The 19,240-nt window shown below is 47.5% G+C and overlaps 1 protein-coding gene across 8 annotated transcripts in view; it reads left to right on the top strand.

Annotated features, from left to right (window-relative positions):
- The window catches only part of LOC105189470 (RNA binding protein fox-1 homolog 2), a 183,867-nt gene that overhangs the window by 113,963 nt on the left and 50,664 nt on the right, over positions 1-19,240 (top strand). For all 8 annotated transcript variants that reach the window (XM_025296639.1, XM_025296638.1, XM_025296633.1 and 5 more), the window contains one exon: positions 14,766-14,786. In XM_025296639.1, coding sequence (XP_025152424.1) covers positions 14,766-14,786 — 21 coding nt within the window. The remainder of the gene's footprint in view (positions 1-14,765; positions 14,787-19,240) is intronic.

Genomic DNA, 19,240 nt, shown 5'->3' with positions numbered 1-19,240 from the left:
TCGGCCGAGCGGATGTCTCCGGGTTTACGGCTAATACTCCGCAGCTTCTCGAAGCCACGAAGGGAGGAGAAGCGCCGGTGGAAGTGTAAACTGAGAAAGAAAATGAGTTCGCCATCTGAGCGACTATCGTGTCGCGCAGTGAAATAATTGAAGGGAGAAAACCCATTATTTGTACCCCATTTTTAACCCATTTTTAACCCATTTGTTCCTTTCTTTTTTTTTTTCTTTTTATAAACACTCTTGTAATGTCATTGACAATCATTCACATGTATGCCACTGTGATTTTGCCAGAATAAAAAAAAATCAAAAAATTGGCTGTCACCGTAAACCTTTGCGAAACGTAGAATTTTCTTTTTCGATGGACAAATAAACGAGTAAAGGCCGAAATTTAAATAAAGTGATCAAAATATTTGACTAATTTTTAATTAAAAATATTTTCAAAATTATCTCCATAATTTTCGCCAGCATTAGCTTTTATTTTCCTTCGTTAAATTTTGATCAAACACTTTACGAGAGCTTTAAAATCTCTTATTAAATAAATAAATTTGGAATGGAGTTAACAAATTTCTCTCTCTCTCTCTCTCTCTCTCTCTCTCTCTCTCTCTCTCTCTCTCTCTCTCAGTATACCGGTGCCGGGGGAACAACACAAGCTCGCAACAAAAGACCTCGATGACCGAAATATGAAATATCTGATTCTATTAATTTTCGTTATCGCGTAATTGCATCAACAGTGAGCAAGCAAGAGTTTACTTAACATGAATTAACGCTTAATCGAATTAATTTTCACGTTTCTGTCGAGAGTACATACACATCGGAAATGTCGCGAATTACACCGCGACTTTGATTAAAAATTATCGCTGCGCAGACGAAGACGATGTCGCGAGAAATGTGGATTTGCACGAATGGCGCATTAATTGCAACAACGTGTATGGCTGTAAATCTCAGCAGTGGCGACGCAATCGACGACTTATCTCTGTCACTTCCGTCACGAGTCCGCCATGTATCGCGTGTCCCCTAGAGGAGAGGAACGTCCTTTCTCCGAGAGGCTCGTGCCGAGATTTACGTCGACCTCCTACCTTCTCCTCACCGCGGCTCGCAGTGACAGAGCTCGCCGGGGTTATAAATAATCGGCACTTAAACAGTAATAACACAAGTTTCGGACACGCGCGTGCGCCCATTGCGCCAAGTGTTTCCTAACGCGAAAATAATTCTGGTCAGCGTTCGAGTCCGTGAAGCAAGGATGGCGACACACCGAACGATGATGACGCGCCCCCGGCGGCGTCGGCGCCTCTAATTATAACCGCATTCATAATTCCGCGCGAACATGTCGCGCAGAAGGACACACACAGACGCATGAATATAATACGAAGTATCCGGCTTCGTCCTGCCGCCATTCTATTATTCATGCATTTCCCTCTCAAATTTTATTCATACCGCCGTCGTCTACGATATCCGGGCTGCCAATTACCTTTGACAGGTCTCGGGCGCTTTAGTGTCTCATCGAATGTTCTCACCGAAATTTCCCACGCGCGTGCAAGGGACGAATTAACTCGTTTCGCTCAAACACTACCGAATTTTTTACCCGAAAGCTCGCTCCGGGCCAAACAGCCGCTCGATGCTCGCAAAATATCGTTCGTCTCACCAAAATTACAGCTATTTTTCGGCCAACTACGTCCGTTTGTTGTCCCAACAAAACGCCCACGAGATAATCGTGCTCGTTTGTAAAATACATTTGGAAAAATAGAGTGTTCGATACCCTCTGTGCACATTTTGTACGCGAACTTTTCGTGTTGGAACAACGAGAGTATACAATCGACGCCGAGAATGCTCTCGTGATGATTATACCAGCGAGAGTTTAATTAATTTTTTCTCATTCTGCATTCAACCGAAACTCCTCGCTCCATCAGCCGCGGGCGCGGCCAATTTCTCGCGACATGGACGTATTTCAATATACGTCAGACACGAATTGCGCTTCCTTTGTCGCAAACGGACCCAAGTGGCGGCTCTTAGTCCCCCGACCCCGCGCGGAGCATAATCTCGCGGTTAACGTGAACGGTTGCGCGGCGCATTGAATCAATCCAACCAAGCCAACACACGTTCGCCCGTTTAATTGCAAGCGGATCAATGGGACTCGAGACTTCGCGCGGTTCTAGCGACTTGCGGGAGATTGATTTTCGCCCACACGGCGACGATTCTCCGTCGAGTGACCGAATAATCGTGTACGCGTGCACGCACGTGCGTTAACCGTGAGGTTAGACCCTCCGCCGCCCACGCGCCACGGCATGCAATTATCGGAATGCTAAGGCTCTCTCTCGTGCAGCTCGACGTTAAGATCAATCCGGGCCATTTGGCGTGTACAGGTGCGCCTACGCGGCCGCGACGCCGCTAATAACCGCCTCGACAACTGTCGATTCGATCAAGCGGAGTGGCCTGTGGACACTTCGCGCCTACCTCCTGCTTTGTCGGAGAGCTTTGCTCTCTCTCCCCCCCTCTCTCTCTCTCTCTCTCTCTCTCTCTCTCTCTCTCTCTCTCTCTCTCTCTGTCGCTTTCGCATTCGACAGAATGTCGCAGCTGCCTTCGGCTACACATCGGCTACACGTCGAAACCGATAAATACTACACGTACGGATACCGTATCGGCGTTGATATCTCGCGCTGTCGCTTGATTTGTTCCCAGCAGATCGGAAGCCGGATTCTCCGGCGCAAGAGAGTGCGCGAGAATGTTTAATGTTGTTTCTCTCGGGCTTTTTGCAATTTTTCAATGGAGGATGGAGGAGATAAGATCTTTTTTACGAGCGTCGTTTCGACGAGAGAGTACAATGTGTGCCGCTCGCGTAACACGTATCACAGCGTATCTCAAGATGCGATACACGACGTTCGTGGTTCGAATCGACGCGCGAATGCGACTTCATGCGCACCAGTCCTTCTTCTCTTCCTCTTTCTTGATTTTTCTCGCATTGCGGAACCTTGGAAAGACGGCGCGCGCAGAGACGTCGAGATAAATGATAAAAGCGACATTTAAGCTTTTACTTCGCGAACTTTAATCGCGCGCTTTCAGACGCTAATAATAACGTGAGTGGGAAAATATATTCGTGTCTAGATTCAGCGCAGCCGATGTGGGCGAGAATTCAGCGTGTTTCGTTTTATTGCGCCGCTTTCGCTATCACAACCTAACCAACAAGAAAGGAATTAACAGTGCACATACGATCGATTCGCCCAGAGTTTTCGTGCAGAGGCCGATATGAATGCATATAGTTCGATATAGTTTGTATGCACACCGCGAGTAACATGATTTTTATTTCAAACATACAGATTTGCGGCCAAAACGCTTGAGAATAGCTCAACACGTTATCCAGTGCTGTTACTGCGGTGCCACATTAGAGCGCGGACGCCTTTAACACGTTGACCGCCGCGTCACCCGTATTCGGGTGACAGCAAAAGTTCTCATCGGGCCGCGTCTTCGGCCGTATTCGGGTGACGCTTATTTGACTACTTACAAAGGATCTTCGAAAATATTTGGACAGATATTCCACAGGATGTAATAAAACTATTGAGTTATTATAAAAATGGTTTGTTAAAAAAATTATTTGGAGTGTAAAACATTAAAGCATTCTATGCAAAGCTGAGGTTGGTCAGGACATTTTGGACAAAAAGTTATTGTTTTCTTTCACTAAGTTGAATTGTACTTTCCTCGGTATCGTCAACATTTCTTTCTTCTTCCAAGACTAATTCTCGTAAAATCTCGTCAATAGTATCCTCATTACATTCACTATCACTAAGATTGCATTTATCAATATCCGAATCAGAATCTGACGATGTAATTCTATTTATATTTCTCTTTCTGGGCAATCTGATCTCTCCCTCATCGCTGCTATCCGAATTTGTATGAATATCGTAACAGGTTTCTTCTTCACTGCTATATGACTCACTAAGAACTAACTTTTCTATTTTTCTTCTCAATATTGAAACAAATTAGGCCAGAGATTTTAAGTTATACCACTCGGTACTCGGCAAAGATTCGAACTGTTCATGCAGAGTAGCGAGATGACAAGACTTTAGGAATGTGAAGACTTTAGGATGTGTGAAGACTTTAGGAATGTATCGATAGTAACGAATGAACAAAAATGAGACAGCAGCGCACGCTTCGTACAGCGGCGCGCGTGGCCTGACGGAGATTTCGTTGCAAACACGTGCGGCGGTCAACGTGTTAAAAATACGGACATCGCCGCTCGCAATAAATTGCCCGATCGCGAAAGTAGAGTATACGCGTCTAATTATATAGAAATTCATTCGCCGGCAAATATAGCCGCGCTAATTCGCGCCTCTCATTATAGAGGCATTAATCTTCGCTGTCTTCGGACGTTGCGCGCGCCTCTCTGGAAGTGAGTCATTATTTTCGTCGACACGCTTTCGAGCGCGAAAACAGTCTTGCGAATTATTCCGACTATTAATAATAATATCATTCCTGCAACATTGCGATCACGACTAATACAATCAGCTATTTAAACTCCGAGGCTCTTCCGCTCGGCTGAACCCCGAAAGATTAGTTCCAAGAAGTACAGATTAACCAACCGCTTTTCTCACACAAAAGCCCGCAAAAGTCGTTTAGGGCAAATGATAAATGCACAATTTTACGCTATGCAAGCGGTTCTCGTTTCTCTCACCGCTATCGATAAAACGTCGTGATCCAATGATAAAACCAGTCGTTACTTTTGAAGCTAAAATTGATAACCATTTGGCTCTCGACTTCGAAACGCCGGCCAAATAATCGTGGCAGTTCGAGAATCTTTTTTTCACTTCACGCTTGCCAAACAGCCATTTTAGCAAGTAACACACTTCGATCGCGTCCTGCTCTGTGTGTGTCCAACGTGTCGACGGCTTTCTCCGAAATAGAGTGAGAAGGGGGAAGATATTGTTTTACATGTAAGATAGAAAAAAAGCATATTTCTTCGCAAATAGCATTTCGAGCTAACCCGTGTTAGCACCGTGCGACGTACCGGGTGTGCCGCTCTTTCTCTCGAAACCACAAATTTATTTCGCCTCGGGCTATGCGGGCTCTCTTCCTTGCCGCCATACTTCTCCGCGTAATGCGCCACGTGTGTAAATAACGTTGAAAGGGAGACCGGACATGGCGCGTTCGCGAGCCCGGCCGACCTGTTTTCCACCGGCGGCGGCGGCGGCGGCGGCGGCGACGACGTGCGCGTGTACGTGTACATGTACGTGTTTTTCCACCCTTGTACACATGTCCCGGATCGACAGGATTTACCCGTGAAAGCTGAGTCGTAAAAATTGCATACCTGCCCCCGCGCGTTCGCCCCACTTTCTCTTGAGCGATGCTCAGCCTCTCCCCACCTCTCTCCTCCTCCTCCTCCGCTCTCCTCTCTTCTCCCGCTCTCGATTCGCTTGGCCGATATATGCAAAATTCACACACACATCCGCCAATTTCCAACTTCCGTCCGGAATCTGTTTCCCCCTCCCCCCGCCGCCGATCGCAGCGAGATTAACGCGTTTAACTCCGCCTCGAGTCACTCCGACTCGAAAGCTTTTACAATCGTTAATAAAAAATGCATTTCACCTAAAAATAGAGAGGCAGAGCGACGGTATCCGGCGATCGAGAATGCATGTGTGTATGTGTATGACGACGCGGAACATTCGCGGGCTCGGGAAACCGCCCGCGCCCGCCCGGGGTGTGACAAAGTGCTCCACGCGAGTCGTGGCCGTGGCCACGGCTCCGCGTTCGTTTCATTTTCCATGTCGTGCGCGCTCAATTCGCGGCTACGCGTCCACGCCTCGCGGAACACAGCCGATGTCGCTGCTGATGAGCGTTGTTATTCCGCGCGCAAAACTGCCGTTTCGTTCGGCCGATGTTCAAAAATTGTCGTCCACGAGGTAGACCAGACGCTGCACCGGCGGCGGCTTTTCCTTCTCTTTCTGAAACGCGCCGAAATTATATCTGACATTTACCCCCTTTACCACCCTTCCATGCTTTATCCCCCTTTTCCGCCGTTTAGCGGCAGCGACGCGTTTTACCGCATTTTTCGTTCGCCCGCTCATCCCGTGAGAACACCCGGTATGTGGATGCCGTGACATCTATAATTTACGCACAGTCGCTGCTCATTAATTGTCGCGTAAATAACTCCGCGCACGGCATGCGTGCATCTGCTCGCGTGTGGCGCTTCCACCGTCGTACAGTTTCGCGTTTTCCTCTTTCCGAATCGGACGTGCGCTTCGAGCCGCACGCGAGGAGAAGCGCGACGCGATTTCTCCGGAGACTCGCGGAAAAGTCGCGTTCGTCTCCTCTTCGTTCTTTCCTTCTACCCGCACGCGCGCGCGGGAATAATACCGCGTTGTCTCCGCGGGCAATCGTGTCTCTCGAAAAATTCGCAGCTATTATCGCAGCCGCAGTTTTGCATGCGCATGCACGGAGAAGGAAAGGTGACGGAAGCAACGGGACTCGAAAACAAATCGACTCATCGATTGCGGTCCGATCAGCAAAACAGAGTCAATTCGATCCAGCAATCGCGGTATTTCTTTGGAAGAAGGGCGAACGCGCCAATTTCAAGCATCTCCTTCAGTAAGACATTTCAAAGTGGGAAACAAAAGACAAAGAGTTCTCGCTTCAGTCACGACTACCGAGATCATCCCAACTCGATTCACATCGCGGCGACATGGATGTCAAAGCGAAGCGCGCCCCGCGGGAAAAAGGAAGTCGACTTCGCGCTTAATTCGCGATCGAGCGGCGGCACGTACTGCCCGACGAGAGCAGCTTTCCCGCGCATCCGCTCCTTGGAGTTTTCATTTTCCGCGCTCAGAAAGTCCAGGCAGAGAAAGAGAAGGAGAGAGAAACGCGGGGAGATGGAGGGAAAAACTTCGCCCGCTGTGCACAACGGCAGAAATGCTTTGCTTTATTAAAAAATTTTATTTTTATCCCCGTCAAGCTCGCGCTTTCTGTCTCTCTCTCTCTTCCTTTGTCTCTCTCTATCTCTCTCTCTCTCTCTCTCTCTCTCTCTCTCTCTCTCTCTCTCTCTCTCTCTCTCTCTCTCTCTCTACTTCTCGTCGCTATCGCCGTGTACCGACAACGGTTAATACCGGAAGCAGGTTTAATGGAATTACAGCGTGTTTTATATGCGCGCGGCGTTTTTCGCGCGAGAGATTCTCGCGAAACGGCGGAACCAGCAGAAGGAAGAGGAGCGAGGCGAGAACGGGGGGGTGGAATTTCACGCGCCACCGCGCCTACGTGTTTGCGTAATATTTGCATGATATATTTTCGATGCGCGCGCCCGCTCGCTCGCTCGCGTTCCTGCTCCCGTTTCGAATCCGATAAGTTTTATGCAAAACGGACCGGCGGGCGGCCGGCGCATATCGGTAAATAAACCTCCCAACCATCGCGTTGGCTGCTTGTGTTATGCGAAGGAGAATATACCTGTCCCTCCCTGCCTATTCTCGCAAACGCAAAGAAGGCCTTGCCGCACGAGGATATCTCGCGGAAGTGAAACAAGCAGAGCGCCTGACTCTCTCGCGGCGTCTATTTTCATGGGTGCCGCCGCGCGTCACGTTTAAAGATGCGCTGACCCGATATACCGAAATATCGGACGAAATCGCGTAACATACTGATGAAAATGACTGAAATGAAGATAAGACGAGAAAGAAAGAGAGAGAGAGAGAGAGAGAGAGAGAGAGAGAGTTTGCGCGGATATGCGGAGCCTTGCTCATTCCCCTCTGCACCGTCGCGCCGCGAAACTATTTGGCGGCGAAACGCGGTTATTACATCTTCGTTACTTGAAGCGACTTCGTATTCGAGTAGACGAGGATAATGAACACGAATAGTCTGGTATAAGTCCGGATAAGAGCAGACGCGAGCGGTGACGGAAACGAGAATCTCTCCCGGCTTCTTGAGTTTCGTGTGTAAACACGGGCTGAATCCACGGGACTTTCTGTACGGACGACTTTGCGGTCGAAGGAGAGACGAGATCACTCCTTGCGTTCTCCCCTTCGCGCATAATTTTCCGCGTAATTAAGATGCGTTCACAATGGATAGACGGAGTATTTGCGCGGCCCATCTCTCGTCGGTGAGAAATTTATGCGAAGAAATTCCGCGGCACACGGCAGCTGTTTTCGCTCGTTCGTACACATCTATTCTCGATTAACTTACTCAAAAAAAAAAAATATGCCAAAATGTGCCTGTCCTCTCCTTCCTCCAAATATCCGCCACACTCTGAAAATCGTACTTCCGCGGGATAGACTTTAACCGTTTGAGTCCCAGGGGGTGTTGAAAAAACACTGTCGAAGAATCCCAAACAGCGCAACCGCGCTTTCTATAAATGAGTATGAAAAGACCCAAGCAGCGCGATAGCGCTTTGTTTATTTTACATCGATGAATCCCAATCGGACCAATACCGCTTCTTGTATTTGTTAGGTAACGCGATTCTCGTCTTTTTCTCATCGCTCTGTCACATTTATTGTAGTTTGCAAAGCGATCGGACGTATTCTTGCGTAAGTGCTTCTCATTGTTAATAATTGTGTGTTTCAAAATGATTAGACGAAGCAACGGAGCAACGAAGCAAAAGGAATCCATCCAACATGTTTTGATAAACACCGATGTTACAAATTATAATTGTTACTCTCCATTTAAATTATTTGTTCATAACACAAAAATATTGTTAATTTCTAATTCGTTATTTTATAAAATACATCTGTATTATTACATATGCGTAATGTAAATTTATAAATATTTCAAGTTTTGTTCGATAAAAATTATTGAGAAGATAACAATGAAATAAAAATTTTTATTTTGTAATGTATTATTGCATTATTATAGTATTATTCTACCTATTATAAAATGTACTATTTACATTAAAAGGATCGGTGTGATATACTTGCTTCAGTAAATCTGAGCGCGCGACTTCGACAATCGGTAACGCACCGTCAGTTGTCCACAATGATCGAAATGTACTGGGTTTTCTCGACATCAAATCTGAACAGCGCGATCGCGCTGCTTGGGACTCAAACGGTTAATTTTCGGGCGTATCAGAAAATCACGCCAGGATCGGCGAGATTCCCGTTTTTTCGCCGGGAAATCACAAAGCTCGCAACTCACCGGACGCGTGTAACTCAATTAAAGCGGAACCGATCGCGCAACGCAACGAGAAGGGGCTTTTGTCGCAAGAACGCGTCGCAGGCGCACTCGATGGCAAGAAGACTATCCCCCTTTCTTCTCAGCCACACCTTGTTTTTTCCTACGGTATGAAAGAGGCGCAGACGCGAGCGAGTCGTTTTGCTCGTTACTTCGCACAGAACTTGGACCGTTGCGCAACACTGAAATTATTATGCTAGATAACACGACTCGTGTACGTTTACCTTCGTCTTCAGCCCCCAAGCGCGCGCGCGCGCGCCGTAGCGCCGTGTTTCCGCTTTTATTCAATTTGTCTCGTCTTTCCTGCTGCGACGGCACGCCGAGCACGGCCAACTTCTCGCCGGACCGTTCCCGTCTCCGCGAAAACGAAGAGATATCGGCGAAATAACACGCCAGTGCGGGACACGTGTCTTTGAACCTTGCGAAATCGGAAGTCGTTTCTGTCTTTCTCTCTCTCTCTCTCTCTCTCTGTACACTCTGTATAGCTCTATCTATTTATCCATCCGTCCATCTATCTATCCATCTGTCTATCTATCTATCTTTCCCTTCTTTGACTCAGTCGCGAGCAAGAGAATACATTACGCGAGCGCAGTTAGCGCAACAATAACATTTTCGCGGGAGTTTCTCCTGAAGCTCGAATTAATTTCTCCCACAGACCGTAAATTCATCATCCCCGTGATCTTGCAAGGCGCATGTTCGCGTTCACACGCGCTCATTCCTTGCAACCCCTAAATCCCAAACCAACACGGCCGTCGCGCCACTGAAGAGGACCTTTTTCCCATGAACGACCGAGCGGAGAGCGAAGAAGGCAAGTTCGCCAACTACTCGCGAGGTGCTCGCAGCCCGAGCTTTTTATTACGATTAACCGAACTCGCCGGCCTTGTGCCGGCGCTTATTCCGAGGAGGAGCGTTTAATACCAGCGACAACAAATTATTCCGTGAAATTTTCATCTTAATAACAGCGTACACCCGCTTTTAATTAAGAGCGGCGCCGGGGTACACCGCCGCGATTGCAATCTGCGTTGCAAACCGCACCGAAGAAGAACTCGAGAATTCGCGACGCAAGTCGCCCGAGTTTACCACGCAGCCGCAGATTCCGAACCCCGCGATTTCAGAGACGGTCGTACACACGCGAGGACGAGAATCGATCGCCGCTTCTTCTTAGCACCCGCCGTGTTATCATTCAATTCCGCAAGCGCTAATCACCTATCGGAGGACCGATGATTGTTCATTTCCGCCTCGTGTCGTGTCGAGAGCTTCGCGTCCGGACGGTCGGTAAGCGTAAACTTGTGTACGTAGACTGTACGCGCCTCCTTACGAGAGGGAGATTTCAAGACGAGATATATAATAGGCCAGGGCTACATCCCTTCCGTCTTCCCTTTTTCCCACGTGAGAATGAAGCGAGACAAAGATCGAATGTGTACGGTACAGGCTATTCTTCTCGGATACAGTCTTCGCACGCAGCCTCTCGCGCGAAGCGCTCAGTCTATGTACTTGAGTGAGTATACAGTCTATGTTCATGCACCGTGAACACGACGGGGCACGTCGATCGCTTGGATTCTTGGCCCTGACTCTTCGGCCCTGCTTTAGATCCCGCCTTACTCCAGATCGGCTATCGTGCTTCCAAGCTTTTGTGTAGATCCTGCACGATTTACATAGCGGCGTCAGCCCGCGCCGAATCGGCATCGCGGATCGCGCAAAAATCGGGGTTAAATTCGACGTAGATAAGCACTTCCTTACTCTTGGGAAGGGACTCTTGATGGATACCGCATAGAGTGTCGTGTATCGTATTCCGCTCATCCACGACGCGATACCGGCGCGGCTCACAGTCGCGAGAACTATAGAAACAACGACGACGAGGGAACGGAGGGGGAGAGGGGGGAGGACGACGATGAGGACGAGAGGAGAGGACAAGGCGAGGGCGAAGGGGGCGAGTAATTCGCCACCTTCCGTTTCATTACAGCTGCTTTGCTGGAGATACAGTCGCGAGGCACGCAATCGCGCAATCAATCTTGCCCCGCTGGATTCCTCGTCCGTCACTGAGCAAACGCGAAATCGCGCGTCCGATTGCGCGCACGTAGATCACGCGTCGTTAAAGCGCATTTACCGCTGAGTACAATCGACGATGGACCAACGCGAGATACCGAAGTACATCTGAGGAATTTTATACCTGGCGAAAAAAAAAATCGCGCGTCTCCCTCGCTCGAGCTTGCGTGTGTCGACCTATCACGTTTAAAGTGGCACGATCGGTCGCGCGGGTGACTGTGAAAACGTTGACACACGGTATATTCCCGTATAGTCGCTAATTTCGACGGAAATGTTGCTTTACGCACACGTTCGAGTAACGATGAAGGTATTAACTCGGTTGAATTGGCGCGTAAACAAACGAAGCGAACAGCGAATGACGTTTCTGCGAGGAACGCGAGTGCTCGCGTTGGCGCACAGCGTGCGCCAGCAAATATTCGTCGGCGGTAACGCCTGGGAGGTTCTCATGTTCGATTTCTCGACGTTATATTACGACGTAATATTAGTTGACGGGACATTCATCATTTGAACGTATTTGGTTACGTAAAATTAAACAAAGCTATCGTTGGAGCAGTAAAAATTTTTGTCACACCCTATATATTCGGCGTAATTTTGGATGACGTTACTGTTTCATATATTCATTCGAGCAATAACGTAATAACGTAATAAACGTAATTAGGCGACCCAAGTAGCGCGTAGATAAGCAAACATTTAAGCGATGACGTTTCTTGGCGAAACACGAGCGCTCGCGCTGGCGCGCGATGTGCGCCCCCTCGTATGCTCTTATCGAAACAATATGCACAAAATTTTTTCGATAAATTTTTCAGCATAACGTTGCGTCGTTAATTTATGTATCAATTGTTCAAATCATAATTATCCAGTTGAGAACGGGATAGCGAGAGAGAAAGCTTAATAATTTAATCATCCACGCACCTGCGCCGACTTTAACACGACACGATAAACACTGTTGTCAAACGCCACGCATTCTTTTGTGCTGAGAAAAACATTCTCCTACCTTATTTAAACTTGTACGTGGTAATTCATTAACGGAATGTTTGATTGGTCGAGCGAAAAATCTGATATGAGCGTTGCGTTTGTTCGTACATCGAACGTATTTATCGAAGATGTTATTTGAGCTCTGTTCGTTCGTTCAAATAATATAACGAACGTATTGATCTTTTCCGTAATACCGCATGCGGATACTAATAGTGTCGCCAGTTATCTCGCAATTAATTATACGAGGGCATTAAGTTACCAATTAATCAGAAACGGATTTGATCGAAGGTGCTTACAATTGCGATACACGCAGGATGCGCGCGTGCGTGCGGGCATCGATCGTTATCATCGACGATATTTAGGAGGATTTTTCGCGGAACCGTGCGAACGACCGCGTGTCTCCACGAGAGAGAGAGAGAGAGAGAGAGAGAGAGAGAGAGAGAGAGAGCGATTCGATTTTCCAGCACCTCCATGTACATAATCCCGAAAAAAGTGTCCCATAAATCACCAAGCGTTCAACGCCGAAGTTGACTCGTCCCCGCCTTTATTCATCTGGCCAGCGGCAAGAAAATCGGCGTGCGCGCGCGCGCGCGCGCGCGGGTGCACGAGGAAAATTGCAATCTCGGGTTTTATAAGACGAGGAAAGTGCGCCGTCGATAGTTCGTTCCTTCGTCCCTCCGTTCGTTCGTTCGCGACTGGCCGTTCGATGGAGCCAATCTTCCTGTTACATAATTCCTGCGGCCAATTACGTAGGAGGAGATCGGTTAGCCCTGCGAACGTAAAATCCACTTTCCGTCCGTATTACGTACTCCCCGTATAGACTGTTCTTCGATCAGCATACGGTACACGATAATACGATCGCAAAGCAAAGAACTTTACGATATCGCGCGACGTAATCGGCATCTCTCGTGTAAAGTCTCGTGTAAAGGGGAAATCGCCAAAGGAAAATATTTCCGCGTTCGAGTGTTCGGTTAACGCATCTCGGCTCGATTAATATTGAATATAACAGATTAGCTTGGTTAATATCTCATTTTCCTCCTCTTTTTTAATATTCGAGATTTAATATTTAATAATGTGGAAGAGATACTCTCTCTCTCTCTCTCTCTCTCTTTCTCTCTCTCGACGCGCCGGCTAAATCTCGAAATTGATGTTGCCTCGCGGCACGTGAATGTTTCTTTTCTCCCTTTTCAACACACAAATAATTTGCTATGTTGAAGCGCCTTCCCCATTCTCATCCGAAAAAGAATGCCAGGTAGAATTTACGGTCACGAGGAAGAATGCGCTTGCGGTATATGCTACGTGCGCTTTGCAACCCTTGAGCCCTAAAAACTCGGCGGCAATCAATCGACCACGCCCAACGATTATTAGTGCGGTTTACGGCTAATAAAAACGGCTGCTTTAATCACAGCCGTGGGGTTGACCGTCCGCGGAATCGCCCCTCGTCCGACCGCTTGAATTGATATTAATCGAACATGCCCTCTTCTATCCCCTCTTTCTCGCTCGTTCGTGAGACTTTGCGCCGTCACGTTGTTCACGCCGAATCGTACGATTGTTTCCAATTATACGACAATTTTATATGTAGCAACGCAGCGTGCGTTTCACGCCGTATGAAAATTTTAATTTCAGTTACGTCGATCGTTCTTCGCGCGGCGTGCCAGATTTATTTCACCACCAATCGGAACGTTCTTAATTGGCAAACTGTTAATGGCGGTATTTTCAGCTTAATTCAAATTAGACACACACACACACACACACACACACACACACACACATATATGTGCACATGTACGTTCCGTTAGCGTGTCACGCCGGGAAATTGCTAACACCGCTAAATATCCCATTAATTATCTTCACCAGTCGCGCGACGAATAGAACAGTTTCACCAGATTGACTGGGAAGCATTCTCGTGGCAACGAATCGGCCAGCTGTGCGCGCGCGCGATCGCGCTACGAAGGGCTCTTTCGCGCAGCAGGATCTCCTCCAACTCTCAAAGTTTCTTGGATTGAGCTCTCAGTTGAAACGAGAGAAAATTTGCTCGAAGCGACAACTTCGGAAATATACTGAAAAGACAGATCCTGATATTTATAATTCTAGTAATCGCATAGCAAAGGGAGAAGCGCTTTGTAGCAAGTGCTGCTGTGTACTGTTAGTGACGATAACTCAATATGCACGTTACTGTTATTTTTTTATTGGAAAGAGAGAGAAACATAATTGATGGCAAAAATGACGATAGTTTTAGTGAGCTCAACCGTTTTTTCTTTTTTTTTCTTTTTTTTCCGCTCAGTATATCTATCTACCCTGAATCACGAGTGCGAACATCAAGCTGAAACTTGAAGTGAATTATTGATTCACACAAGCAAATGTTTCAGAGAAACTATGGAATGTACGGAATTCGTTTTTCAATTTCAAACGAAAAGACTCGACGATTCAAGGTAGAAAATGCACTCCATATGAGTGAAATGTCATTCGATTGACTCGGTTGTCGCTCTATTTTTCGAGCGCTCGAAGGAATACGCAAGTTTCGCAAACTCGCCGAAGAAACATAAGAAAAGAAATTACAAGACACGAGAAAACATGTAACGAAACATATCCGTCTGTTTTGTCTGTTGCAGTTTGCGTGCAGTGGCCAGAGGGTAGGTGCTTCCACGACGTGCCGGAGTCGGCACTGCTGAATCTCTACTTCGAGATCCGTGAGAACTGTCACGGCTTCTCCTGAAGGCAACGACCAAACAGGCAACGACAATGACGATGACGGCCTCGCGCTCGTCGACCGAGCGAGCGCGCGGATCATCCTCTACTTCTTCCTCTTCTACTACTTCTTGCCGCGCGCAGTATCGCGAGAGACGATCTCGAGATATAACGTATTTATTTAAAGTCTTTCCAACCGCCGCCACACACCACGACCAAGCCAAAAAAAAAAGAAAAGAGGAAAAGAAAGGAAAAACGTCGTATGAACCACGCTGAGTGACCGTATGAACCATACTGAGTAGAGAAAAAAAATCAGAAAAGAGGGACAAGATTCCCCATTTTTCTTTCGTTCTCACGCTCGATACATCCCGAAATATCGCGGAGATGTCTCGATCTGTCGCGCGATCTTACTCGAAGCGCGCAGTCGAACGAACGAAACCGACCGCCGAGTACGACTTCGTCGCGGGACGAGAAGCGCAGTGTAGAAATCGAAAGCCGGATCACGTGAATTCGCGCGAATCTGTCGCGACGGGAGAAAAGATATAGAGAGAAGGGGGATGGAGACGGAAAAAAAACAAGGAGAAAATGTCGCAAGTTGTCGGTCGGGACGAAATGATTTACGTCAAACGACTCGGGGACTCGCCGCTGTTCGATTAATTAATCACATTTCACGGCAAATTCGAACTCCATCGAGCGAGCTCACATTGAGCAAATGGAGAATGACGATGGACACTCGGCATACTCTCGATCACCGTATACGCACATATACGCATCTAATTAATTAACCGCCGATCGCGCATTGATTTTCACACGCGACAGTGACGCTCCCGCTGGGAAAGCACCGCCGGATTCGGAGGAGAGCACGGGCTCTCTCCCGTGTCGGTCGTCTCCGTTCGTTCGACTCGCGATCCTCTCGCGTATCGCTTTCGATCATCGCGGAGCTTGTGTGTGACACAGGTCTAAACACTGATCTTTAAGAGATACAAACGGCCAGCTCGGCAGAAATGTCGCGCCGTGCGCGCATTTGCGGGATCGCTCGTGTCCCTTCGTTTTAAGGTTCTCGATGATCCCGGCAGAAGCAAGGTGGGTGTTCAGAATTTATTTACCTACAACTAATTGCTCGTCGTTCAGCCAGCTCGGGATTAAAAGACTGTCTCTCTCCTGTTACATATACGCATATATATATATATATATATACATACATATATACATATATATATACACATATACATGCATATATATGTATATGTATATATATATATGTATATATATATATATATATATATACATATACATATATATGTATATAATTTTTTTTACTGTACTTGTCTTCTCTGTCAACCAGGAGAGAAAAAACATGCTCATATCTCAGTCTCCCTCTCCTACAGTTTTTCACACTACCGGCTTTTCTGCTGTCTTTCCCTTCGAGCCGAAGCAGAGTCGTCGTCTTCCCCTTTCCCACACCTACACCCATCCACCCACTCTCTTATCATCGTCGACCCGTTTCTCTACTTTGCGGTGAGAAAGCTACGAGGAATAATCACACGGCGGCTTTCGCGCGACCGTTCTCTCTCTCCCTCGCGCGAGGAGAGAGAAGCGCGTCGAAGTGAAGCGCGCTTGAGATAATTTACGATAATGGAAAAAGGAAGTTCGTCAATGTGACACACGTTGCGCCCAATTGTGTTCCTCCTTGTTAGATTTCTCGACGGTTCCGTGATACACACACTTCTTCGGCCCGACGATTGTGCGCGCGTGCATTCGGCAAGGAAAAAAGGAAAGCAGAGACATCGAACGACAGATACGAGAGAGAGAGAGAGAGAGAGAGAGAGAGAGAGAGAGAGAGAGAGAGAGAGAGAGTTTGGTGTGTTCTCCCGTGTGAATACGTAGCTTTAGAGTCACAACGAAACGGCTACAGGGTACATTATAGTATTAACGGTACAGCGATAGTTGTAAGTTTCTTCTCGCGCACGTATCCACGAGACTGGGAACAAGCCTCAAGAAACCACTCCTTTCGGCGCCGTGTTTGTCGTCTCGACGCGATTTGTCTCTTCGCGGTCAAACTTGCCGGTCGATTGTTAAAAAGAAAGGAGAGAAAAAGAAACGAGACATGGCACGGGCCGATATTGATGTACGAATGGAGGAGTTATCGTGCCGAACGAACACAGGGTATCGATTTTAGTGATTACACGCGAGAGCGTTACCTTCCAGGCATTTCGTCTAATTAGCGTTAGGACGGTAGATTATTACGAGTGCATTTTACACGTAGGGCAGGAGGCAGTGACGCTCGAGCACGCCCTTCGGGCAACGCTGTGGGTATTAACGTAGCATTAAGTTCGCGTGGCTCCGCCGAAGAAAGGAGAGAAGGAAAGAGAGAGAGATACGGCGATCGGATCGCTGGTTCTTTCCCGGCTATTTTTGTACACTTGACTACGACTTTCTTACATAGAATTCACTCTCTCGCCGAGGGAGCGAAAGAAGGAGCGAGCGGAGCCGTGTCTCTCAGGCGTCGAAAGTCGCCGATGACACGCGGATAATCGTCGCGGAGGAGCCACGTAGAAACAGTATTACGCAAGCAACTGCACGGTAACCGCCGTCGTGCGCAATTGCAGTGTTACAGGGTCGAGCTGAACATTCCAAAGAGACATTTGTCCACTAAGCGCGAATAAACTGGGCTAATTCGTTAGAAAATAGTTAGAAAATAGATACCACCGCCGACGTGATTTGTTTCACTTTTACCGATTCGCCGGTCAATCGCGTATGTTTATAATATTCCATTTTATGAACGTTTTAGAATATAGAAAGGAGACTTATTCTCGGTCAAATTTACCGAGTAAAAGAGGGAAGGAGAAAGAAAGAGAGAGAGAGAGAGAGAGAGAGAGAGAGAGAGAGAGAGAGAGAGAGAGAGAGAGAGAAATACACATTTCACGGGAAACGGCAAAAAAAAATAGCAACCTATTTATACGTGCCATATTTCAAATCGTCACGCGAATGTTTGTGTACACAGACGATTGAGTATGTGTATATGTTACATGCACACTCTCTCTCTCTCTTTCTCTCTCTCTCTCCTCTCTTCCAGTCTATTTATCTAGGCGAAACGTACGAAAGAAATCGACATATCCAAAAAGCCGAAGCGAGGAAACGAGACAGACAGTCAGAACGCGAATGATGGATGATTTGCGCGACGAAGGCCAAACAAGAGCGGAAAAGACGTGACGTGAGCGGCCGGAAGATAAAAAAAGGAAAAATCACGATTTTCCGCCACGGGGCTGCACTACGTTGTCCGGTGCAACGGATCAAAATTTCATATACAAACGACGGATACGCGTTTCGTATCACACGCCGGAAGTCAAACACGATGATGCTCGGTGACGCCTTCGCGCGCGCGAATGTTGTGCGAAAATTCGACGTGTCGCGAGTGAATCGGCGAATTGGCGATTTACTGTGTGATTGCTTTGCGCGCGCGTGTATGTGTGTTTGTGTGTGTGTGCGTGTGTATGTGCCGTGTATTTTTCATATTCGATTAGGAGCTAAGTATGTGCACGATTGAACAAGGTGTGTGATTCGGTATCGGCGAACCGGGATGAAATAATATGTGCAGCGGGGTCCGCCGAGGTTAGAGAAGAGAGGTAAAGGGCGGCAAATCGTTAATCGATACCGAGAGAGAGAGAGAGAGAGAGAGAGAGAGAGAGAGAGAGAGAGAGAGAGCAGCGGGCGCCGTGCGCCGAAACAGATCTGCACACGGCGCAAGAGCGAAATCGATTTGTCACACTTGAGTCAATAAAGAAGAATTTTTACTTTCCGTACGACGTCGAGAGAGGAGTCAATCGAAAACCGATTCTTGTGATTCTTGCACGACCATTGCATGCATCCGCTGGTCGGCGAAGAGAACGAAGGGAGTGCGGAGGCAAACGGAGAGATGTTTGCGATATTCGAGAAATAGAGAGAGAGAGAGAGAGAGAGAGAGAACACGAAAAATGCGCTTGTTATTTTTACTCGCATGTCTTTCCTTGGTCTTGTTTCTCAATGCAGCGGTGAAACCGAAAGAGCGCTACAAATTGGCTCGTTGCGATTGGACGGTGATTCATTAGACGCTGTCTTTCGAGCTGTTGTTCAGCGAGTATATTACGCGGTCAAAAGGTCAATAATCTACGATCAATTCGCGGAACGATCTGAAAATGAAAATTGGACGAATCGCGCGCAATTTTCTCGCTATTGGTGTTCTCTTTCTGTCTTTCCTCCCCTCTCATTCTCTTTCTATTTCTCGCCGGCTGTTTAACTATGCGATCGCTTCGTCGACGTATTCATTTCACGCGCTTTCCAGTCTTCTCACGAAAATATCTCGCCTCCGTTCGTCTCTGAACTTTCCGTTGCGAATAGTCGGGATATTTCCGTCGTCGCG

This window comes from Harpegnathos saltator, unplaced genomic scaffold, assembly GCF_003227715.2.
Source record: "Harpegnathos saltator strain DR-91 unplaced genomic scaffold, Hsal_v8.6 scaffold15, whole genome shotgun sequence".
Taxonomy (NCBI): domain Eukaryota; kingdom Metazoa; phylum Arthropoda; class Insecta; order Hymenoptera; family Formicidae; genus Harpegnathos; species Harpegnathos saltator.
The sequence above is the reverse complement of the archived record's forward strand: the minus strand, read 5'-3'. Positions and strand labels throughout refer to the sequence as shown.